General features: G+C 41.9%; 1 protein-coding gene across 1 annotated transcript; it reads right to left on the reverse strand.

Moving 5' to 3' along the window:
* Positions 1 to 2,238: 2,238 nt before the first annotated feature.
* Positions 2,239 to 9,361, reverse strand: LOC139350952 (protein FAM180A). The gene is made up of 3 exons (XM_070992626.1): positions 9,197 to 9,361; positions 2,981 to 3,078; positions 2,239 to 2,568 (listed from the first exon to the last, which is right to left on the reverse strand). The coding sequence occupies exons 1-3, from the start codon at positions 9,285 to 9,287 to the stop codon at positions 2,239 to 2,241; spliced, it is 519 nt and encodes a 172-aa protein (XP_070848727.1). The 5' UTR covers positions 9,288 to 9,361.
* Between the last annotated feature and the right edge of the window lie 956 nt (positions 9,362 to 10,317).

Consider the following 10,317-nt stretch of genomic DNA (forward strand, 5'->3'; position numbering starts at 1 on the left):
TATTAAGCTGTGGATTGACCAAGTGGGTCTGCAATTCAATATGACGAAAATGTCTCTCCAATATTTTCTTGATTCAGTGAAGCTACAGAACAAAATCAAATGACTGGCTTTGCAAATATTGCACAAATATCCTCAAATTGAAGATTTGAGGATATTTCTTGTTCTTCATACTAGAAATGAATGTCATCACCGCCCAAAACTATGATCTGTCATATAATACAACCCTGTATCATGATTGGATATGAAAGGGGCATCCTGGAAAGGCTCAGTCGTTCACAAGTGAGGATGGAGCAAGGTTCACCATGTTGTGAACACATGATTGTATCAAGGATATTACTACATGGGCCCAGGAATACTTACTGTCAGTAAATACAGCTCATTAGCAAATGACTGCATTCTGTTTTATTCACGTTTTACAAAGCATCCCAACTTTTGCGAATCAGGGTTGCACATGGAGCACAGAGGTCTTAATGAAACTTGATACTTGACTGAAATCCTGAGCTGTGCTGTTTTCTTCAATATCCCTGCTTCTTTACACTCTGTCAAGTAGTGGCCAGAAACATCCCAAAACTCATCATCATCATCGTTAGAGCGGCGCAGGGAACGAAGGCTGATCCTCTGTCTTGGAAGGAAATTCCATCACTACAGTCTTCACCTCCTCATCAATCAATCCGCCCGAGTCAGCGCCACTCGCTTGGGCATCGGATGAATGCTGACATGCTGAGAAAGAAACTGGAAATCGTGCAGAAAAATTCCCGTCATCATCATATACATTTTCAGAAATTAAATGAACACGAGAACACGCGGCTCTGGTGGCAGGAAATGACAAACACTGGGCAACCGGCGTTTCCAAGGCTGGATAAAAGCTTGAATTGAAGCAAAATACTAGAATGTAAGCAAATGTAAAACCAATTGACTCAAGGAGGGAAAACAAACCAGATATATACTTTCTATCCACTCCAAGATGAGTGAACTGCACGAAAGTCTATTACGGCAAGTACCTATTTCCCAAAATGAGTGGGGAAATGTGTAGCCTTGAAGCAAACATCTATCAAACATTTTACAGTTTGCTCAAATGAGCAATCAGTGGTATTGATGTACACAGACTCTTAAGTACAAATCTGTGGTTTTCATTCAAAGGGCTTTTAGTGACACATCAAATGAGCTGAGCAATCTTTTCTAGACAGAGCAAAGCATCTAACGCCGTCTAAAGTCATTTGATGACATCAAATATGTCCACAGTCAGCCCAGGAGGGCGGCGGTGACTCTGCATGGAGTTGTCAAACTAATGCACTGCTTATAGTTTGATTTGAAGTAGGTCAGAATAATCAGAAAAGTCGGTATGCAAACTGTGGGTCCATTACAATACACACATTTGCAAGTACTCAAGTGCTCACTTTCATAATGTATTTCCGGCAACTGCCACAGTGTTCCAGTTCAGACTGGAAGCATGTGGAAGTTTATTAGAGCTCACTGGGACACACTTGATTAATGAGGCCTTCCTGCAGCTCACGCAAATACGTGGAGCACAGACGCTTTGCTGGTTTTATTTAATTTTCATATAATGAACAAATAAGTAGGATCAAACATAATGCATTACGGTCACAATGAGAAGAGAGGAGGAAGAACTGCACGCTTATGAGCTGGGAGGAGTAATGCAATTCATAAAGCAATCAAATCAGGGATTCGGTCTCCTGTTTAAGACACAATGTCCCCAGTTCGATCCCAGAGAGGGACCTTTGTTGCAGGTTATACTGACTCTTTCCTGCCTTCATCTCTAGTATAAAAACGATTCATAACTTAGATGCAATTTACATGAAAGAAACATATTGTCATATTACCTTGAATTGGTTTCTCTCTGATTAAATTTTTAAAGACGGGACAAAAAGATATTATACACATGATTGAATCCACAATGGCATAAACTACAGCTTCTGCATGTTTGTTTATTACCATCACAAGTATTAAGGTGCATTACCAAAGTAAATTCGAGAGTTGAAAGTTTGCAGTTTGAAAGTTCATTTTTGACCTTTGTAAACAGAATAAAAAGAGTTGGGAGTGGGAACGTGTTGTCAGAAAGGTTTACTATACCTCGGGTTATTTGGATTATTTACTCAAACAATGATTTCTTGTAAACTAACTGCAAAAACAGTACACTATAACACTCAGTATATACTTTAGTGCATACTGTATAGACTGTATGTAGGATACGTGTAAAACCAGGACATGCACACCACCTCACAAAGGTCTGAGGTCCTTCTGAATGGCTCTGAACAGCTGTATCACAGCGTCCATCCACGCCTCTCTCTGGTGCTGGTTGCTGACTCGAGCCAGCGTCTGAGCCGCGTACACCAGAGTCAGCACCGTCCTCTCAAAGTCCTGGCGGCTCAGAGGTTGCCGACGCTGGCCGAGCTCTGCTGTCAGACGGCGAATGTCGGAGAGCCTCTTGGGCAGGACGTCGTCACAGATTACCTCTAGCTTCTCCACGCTCCTCAGGGAGGCCAGCTCCTCATCCGGGATCAGCATGGTGTGCTCCGCTCCTTGGATCTGCATTCCAGCTAGCAGGATCTGGGACACGTGGGTCCATCAAGACAAATACTAAAAGAACCATCTACTTACACTACTAACTAACTTGCTATATAGGTTTTACTTCACCAAAAGACACTATTTATTTACCCCTTTGTGAAGTGAACTGAAGACATACGATTTCAATAAATGTTCCATTCATCAATGGCCAGAAAATTCTGGGTAAACACATACTTCACATTTCTGTTCATGAGCAGCAGCACAGCAGCAGTACACAGTATCTTCATTTTTCAAGCAGGAGCTTCCAGCAGTGAACAGTGGACCATAAATGTGCAACTCGGACACATCTTTCCCACATATTTAAATTCTCAACATATTTAAATTGGTTTCCAGTAATGAACCGCTGAGCCGTGAATTATTTCAAGACTTCAAAAGCCACAGGATCTAAACTGACCTCAAAAAGCAGGTTGACGTCCTCCACCGAACGCTGGAACGTGGGGTTGAGCAGCGAATATGTCCCACGCTTTATCCTATGTGCAGATGGATACAGAGCTAAAACACATAAGAACAGGAAATTGGATTAGAGGATCTCCCTTGTTTTAAAGAAATTAGGCACCACATTATCCAATGTGCCCTGCATGTGGGTGGGCCAGAGGTTGAGCAAACACAGATATATTACTGCTCAAATATTATGCAGATGTGTTAGAATCTGGTTCCAGCTATGCAGACGGTAATTGGTCTTCGACCTGAGCTACAGATGCTCCTATATTTACAAGTGGCAGTGGCTGGTGCATCCAGAGGTGAGATATCCACACTCACAGAGGGGCAGGTGTTGCTGACTTCATTTGGTCAGATTTCAAAGTGTCCACATGTGTAGCAGACCAGGGACCCGTAATCTGAGGTGTCCAGACAGGGCTGGAATGAAACACCTCGCTCACAGTTGCTGATGCCCAATCTCTATGATAAAATACCATGAAATCCATATTTTACTGGAGGCGATAACCAGAGGCAATTCCTCTTATCCAGAGGTAGAAAGTTACCAAGTACATCAACTCAAGTACTTAGTTTAAGTACAATTTTGAGGTACTGGCACTTCAGTACAGTGTCATTTTTTTGTTATTTACTTTTGTCTCTCAGCATTGCAGAAGAAAGTATCCTATGCTTTAATTTAGCCCATATTTATCGAACAGCTCTAGTGTTTACTTACTTTGCTGGACAAACAGTGAACTGGGTAATGGATAAGAATATGTGCAGTTGCCTATTTACACACCCAGCAGACACACAATAATATAACCATTTATTTGGAGATGTGATTAAGGTCAATAGGGGGCAGCATATCGCCAGAGTAACCGCTAGCTGCTGCTCATTATAGTCTTTAGCTGTAGCTACTAGCAGCTGTAAAATAGCTCAGTTAACCGTGCAGCTAGCGGCACTAATAGCTGACTTCAGCTTAATCTGAGATCTCGGAGCTCTGTGGGATTGTTGGTGTTTACACTGTGGGCAACAGAGCTATACTTTTAGATTATGGCCTCTTGAGGTACAAAGTGGTGTTACAAGACAGGACGGGCTGAAGCTAGCTGGTTGGGATGCTAACATCAGTAGATATTTCTACAACACAATACATAGATGTCTTTGACATAACCAGAAGTGTTATTTCCTCACACTCCTTTGCACCCTTAATTCCTGACATTTTACCTAATACTCATTTTTGCAGTGTCATTACTTTTACTTACAACTTATTACACCATCATCTTCGTCACAGAAGGATGCACAGTAATCCTGTCCATATTTTCCTCTCTCATGCTGTTTATATTATGACCACTGATGATATCTATTGGGTGAGGCTCCAAGACCAATTTGATGACACTAGAAGGCTGAAAAGATAGTTGATGAGAGCTGAAAGGGGATTCATAGCCTTGTTAAACCTTCCTCAGCGTCCCCAGACACCTCACTCTCTTTTTCCACTGTTTCACACACTGTTGCCATCCGGCTCTTGACTTAGCGTGTATGCCAACACACAGATCACACACAGACAGATCTTAATGAGGTATACAGTATAAACAGTGGGCTCCATCTGAATTCAGACCCAGTGTCCTTCTACCCTACAGTGGCATCTACGGTCTGCTGCCTTGCCAATTCTGCAGTAATGATCACCCCCGCTGCCCACAGCCTCATACGTTTAGCTTTAAAGCATTTGTTAAGCCAGCCAAAACCACATGCACTGGCTGATCTCCCCATGTACCTGCTTCCTGCTTGGATGACTGCCAGTTGCAGCTCCAGCTTTGTTTTCATAATCTGGCCACCATTCTGAATATAAAGAGAATCTGTAGCTCTATAAATAAAACCCACCAATTTGGCACAACTGAGTGATCCTCAACGTATTATCTCAAACCTTTCACCTCTTAAATCTGCCCCAACCAACAGGACAATAGCTGGGATTTTAGAAATACTGAGTCTAAGAGTCCAAAGTCCTCCAGTGCAAGCCCACCGCCTTTTAACATTTTTTATCCAGTCGCCAAACAAGTCAGTAAATCCTGTTTTCCCCTCACTGTCCATTTAAGTGAAGAATATATTTATTCCTTTTTTGCCAAGACTTGGATGAGTAGATTGACACCACTCATGTCTATATGCTAAATATATAGTTAGAGCCAGTTGCCTGTTAGCTTAGCTTAGCTTAGCCAAGCTAGCCTGGCTCTGTTCAAAGCAACAAAATCCATCAAGCAACTCCTCCAAAGCTCACTAATTAATATGTTCTATGTTGTTTGTTTAGTTTTTAAATAAATCAAAAGTGTAAAAATGAAGAAGAACATGTTGTTATTCTGTTTCTCCTTTTTCAAGTCTTTTGGCTAAGCTAACTAGCTGCAGGGTTAAGCCTCATGTTTACTGTACAGACATGAGAGTGGTCTGAGAACACACCCTCATCCTGTAAAAATATTATCAAGGATCTTTTACTGACATCCAAAAGAGCAACGTGTTTTGCTAAGCTATGCTAACAGTCTCCTGGCTCTAACTTCATATTTACCATACAGACATGGGAGTGGTATCATTCTTCTCATCTAACTCTGCTCTAAGATTGCAAACTATTTATAAGTGTTAAAATATTTCCTCTAAATGGCATCTACCTGTACATGTCAAATTTGAGAGATTAACCACAAAAAAGCAACAATAGAGCTGAAATGATTTCCCTAGATCCAACACTGACGTGCAGCCATAAGTGCATCACAACATGCAGGTGAAGAAAAATACTCCTTGTTGAGTGAGTGACTCCCAAATGGTCAATCAGCAGCAGGAGGAATGCCTGTGCAGTCATATTAGATACTGAAGAGACACTCCAGCTTACACTGACAATGCCCCACATTGTCAGTGTGAACAAAACCACACCCAGGGGACAATATGCCCATTATAACAAGGTTTATATTACTAAAGGATGGAGGAACTACAGGGGAATGACAGCTAGGAGGCTGCTGATTTACATTTAAAATTAATCATTTATGTTTTACATAAAAGTTGTCTACTACTCTCTGCCATTGTTTCCTGTAATGCTATAGTTCTTGGCATGCAGAAAAGTGTATGTTCTATGCTTCCAGCAGCAGAAACTGCAGTTTGGAATGAAAATGTTGTCTGATTAATGCTCGCATGGTTGGAGCAGCACTGCTGTAGACACAAAAACAGGCCATGTGTCCCATTTATAAAGCCATAAACCAAAAAAAATTGTGGCAGTAAAACAGGTGGTTTTCACTCTAAATGGTCAAAAAGAGTTCAGTAACAGACTGGAAAAAGGGACAAAAACTACAAAAAAGCAGTCAAAGTATAACACAAGAGTAAGACAGGCAGGCGGAAGAAGGTTAAAAACAGAGGATATCCACAAGGGAACTGAAAGAAAGGATTAGGACGCTGAGGAGCTGAAGAAAGGATTTGGAACAGGTGCGCAGCTGGGTGTCGAGATCAGGTGATGACAAGGAGTGGGAACAGCTGAGGGCCAAGGGAGAGAAGGGAAGGGGATGGAGGGCTCTGGAGTTAGAGCAGAATCAGAGAGAATCACTGCTATCAGTGGATCTGCACACTTAGGCATTTTTCACATCATGTTCAACTTTGGTGAAGGCTGATTTAATATGCACTGTTGATGCATTGTAAACCATCTTGGTTGTTCTGATGTTTAAGAGAATAGAGCGCCCAGAACATCCAAAATGAAGGAAGCTCTTCTTTATTAACTGTGTTGTACCATTAACTTTTCTTTAACCTTTCTTTCTTGGAATATAAACTGCTTCACAGAAGGATGGTTTAAAAACTATAATGAGACAGGAGCTGATGGTACAGACTTGGATAAACTTTGCGAACATATTGTCTCGTTGGCAACCAAGCTAGCCAGCTTGGAATAAGTCTTATTGAATGAAATGGTGCAATCCAGAAAACAAAATGCCAGGTGGATTAAACGGCAAAGTACAGAGAAAACTGAAAGAACCTTGCAGAGCTTTTGTGACTTGCTAGCCTGGCTGGCTAGCTGGCTTGTGCTAGCGGTTAGCCTAGCAGCTACAGTAATTTACCAATAACTCAAAATCTGCAAAGTCGTGCAGATTAATTTTCCTGCACCAATTTCTGAGACCTAGAGTGCCTCAACAGAAGTCAAAGATATAGAACAAGTAAGAACTGGTTGTTGATGTGCATTGACAATATTACACTATATCCAGTATCATGTTGATTTACAAGCCCAAAAGTGCAGCAATAGTGCGGTAAAACAAGGTAAACCAAGCTAGAAACAACCAACATTTTTTGCTTAAGGATTAGACCTTGAAATATATGAGGAACATTCAATCACTATGTGACTCTATTAAGAAGTACATGTGTTGGTGTCCTAGTATGAACTTAAATTAAAACATGTCCCCTCACTGTTTTCGCAATTGTAGCATAAAAGCCATTTCTTAGTATTTAATATTAAAATTACACAAACAATAAGGATGTTAATATTTTCCAGCTGATTTGTCTCGTTCCCTCTCAGGTTAAATATGTAATATAGATTTCCCTGCTTACAACATCCCAGGCTCTAAGCCTGTTCATCCCTCATGCATGCCCCCCCCCCCCCCCCCCCCCCCCCCACCCCCACCCAGTGCTCCAAACAATCAGTGTTTGGTTGGGCAGGCTTCCCCCAATGTCATTATGCACAGACAGGGAACTTGTAATCTCCCGCTAACTGCTTGCAAGGAGATGAGGGAACAACAAAGATTCATTAATTAGCAGGGCTAAAAAGTATTCCTGGCTGGAGGGACGTCTTGATGAGAGAAGGAGAGAGCGAGAGAGAAAGGGGGAAAAACAAACAAAAACAAAAACAAAAACAAAATGGACGTCTGGATGCCTCTGGCTTATGGTAAGAGGGGGTGAAAAGGACAAATGGGAGAATAAAAACTTAACCGCAGTGGCCCTTCCTCTTCTCAGCCTTTCAATTCACCTCCAAATGATGATGGAATCCAAACAAACTGCACTTTTCCAGCAACTTGGATGCAAAATATACTATTTACAATGTAAACATAGGCGCCCTCAACAATGCTCCCACTGTGAGACAAATCTATGAGAGGCTGAGCTGTTAAAAAGTCATGTAGTATCACCAGAGAAGACCACATTGGATTTGGGGATTGAAAAGTCGTTGTTTTTTATCTGTTTTCAGTGGCTGCACCAGTCAATATTTCTTAAGTATTCTTTATAGAGAAAATGACTTGATCTAGTGTGTAAGGGGTGATTTGTAGTACTAAACACACTAAAAATGAATGGCTCCTCTCATTTCTATGATCTCTATGGAGCGTTTTATCGTCTTTCAGCTCATCGTTTTGGTTTTACTGTTTTGATTCAGTCTCACAGCTCTTATCAACCTTGTTTCCGGCTGCATTGGTAAATTCACATAAATCCACTATACATTACCTGCCCAGCAGCAAATGTCAGACAAAGTTAGCATCTGCAGTAGCTTGTGAACATAGTGGAGCAGTGAAAGAGGCAGATATTTCCCTCAGGAGGTGGAAGAGGAAGAGTTAAGAGGAAGTTGAACATTAGACTTCTGCGTAACAAGGTGATAACATGTTAATGTTGTGTTTACAGCTTGTTCTGTCACAACCCCTAAAAATGTAAACTGCTTAGAACAGATGAATAAATCCAACTTTCCCCACCAGAATGTGACATCTGACAGTGAGGACGAACCTCTCAGAAACCAGGTTCGTAGTAAAACTCTGACACATGTATGGTTTGCATGAATTCTTCAACAACCAAACGATCGAACCATCATCAGCCCCAGTGTTTTTCTCTCCTGTAGCCGGTTTGAGCATCATGTGACTTATCCAAAGATTCTAAGCTATGTGAGTCTTGAGAAAGGAATTTCCTCAGTGAGTGGATCCAGTAACAACAGGCCAGTCACTTTTCTCTGGAAAATGATCCGTGGATGTCCTGCATGTTGCAAAGATCCTGATAGAAGATAAACACATTCTTGCACAGAAGCACACCGAGACTGAACCACCATGAATGTATATTTCCATTTTCTAACAGGCTTTTCTCTCTGAAAATAAGGATGCAAACGATTACAGTTTGTGCACAAAGGATCATTTGAATCAGACTTTTACAAGACAGAGACACAATGTATGCATGCAGCAGGTGAGTCTGCACAGCCCCTCCAAGTGCTACCTAGTCCTACCTTTCCTGTGGTGCTGAGTGGCTGCCAGGTGGATGGACAGGTAAATGACGACGAGCAGAGCCCACCAACGCCTCATGTTGGTTATCCTCATGCACAGATCTACTCACACGACTCAACACACACCAATGAACATCACGACGGTGTGGACGACGCCCTGGACTGTTGAGTTTTGGCATTTCACATGCACTGCTTTCATATGCAGGACCATTCCTTCATTCACTGTATCATTTTTCTGTTGCCTCCTCCCTCCGTCCCTCCATCCTCTCCCTCTCCCTCGCTCTCTTTTTCTTTCTTTTTCTGTGTGTGTGTGTTCTCCACTCAGGCCAGGCCGTCTGGGCTCTCATCTGGAAATCATCAGGATTTTGGGTAGCGCCTGCCCTCTTGGCTGGACTTTCCTCTCACAGCTTGACTGGACTGGTTCAGTTACAGAGTGACTCTCCAAATGACTGGATAACTAGGTGACTGACTGACTTGCTGATTCACTGACTGAGCATAATGGCATCTCATGAGCCAGAAACCTGTGCTAGATGAGAGATGGATGCGCTCCTTTGAAACATGCTCCAGCTTGATCAACCATCCATATCAGCTCTTAATTTCATGGGTTTGGCCGTTATACCTATCAGTTCTAATAACATGGTACAAGTTTGTTTCAGTTAACTGCTCAGATCTGGGAACAGAGAAACATTGGTACATTGCAGTCAGACAAAACAAGAAACGAGCAATATGACAGATTGTAAATAACAGTTTGTCCAATTAATGCCTTTTTATGAGAGGGTAAAAGTTAGAAGTGGCTGCATCCGAAATGTCTCATTGCATAAGGAAAGTGTGACGACACAACTTGTTAAGTATGATAATAAGTTGAGTCAATGGCTTTGCAAACCTTGCTGGATGTTTACAACGGGCAGCTCCGACAATAAACATTATACCTGCAAAACAAACACCATTTGCATTGTCATGTGAGCATGTTAGCATGCTAGCGTTAGCAGTTAGCTCAGAGCACAGATGTATCTATGTACAACCTCACAGAGCTGCTAGCATGGCTGTAGACTGGGTAAAAGCTGTGTGATCATGTGACCACTCGTGCATCTTATCCCATTGAACTGCATTTTAGCAATGTTGCA

This window comes from Chaetodon trifascialis, chromosome 22 (assembly GCF_039877785.1).
Source record: "Chaetodon trifascialis isolate fChaTrf1 chromosome 22, fChaTrf1.hap1, whole genome shotgun sequence".
Classification (NCBI taxonomy): Eukaryota; Metazoa; Chordata; class Actinopteri; order Chaetodontiformes; family Chaetodontidae; genus Chaetodon; species Chaetodon trifascialis.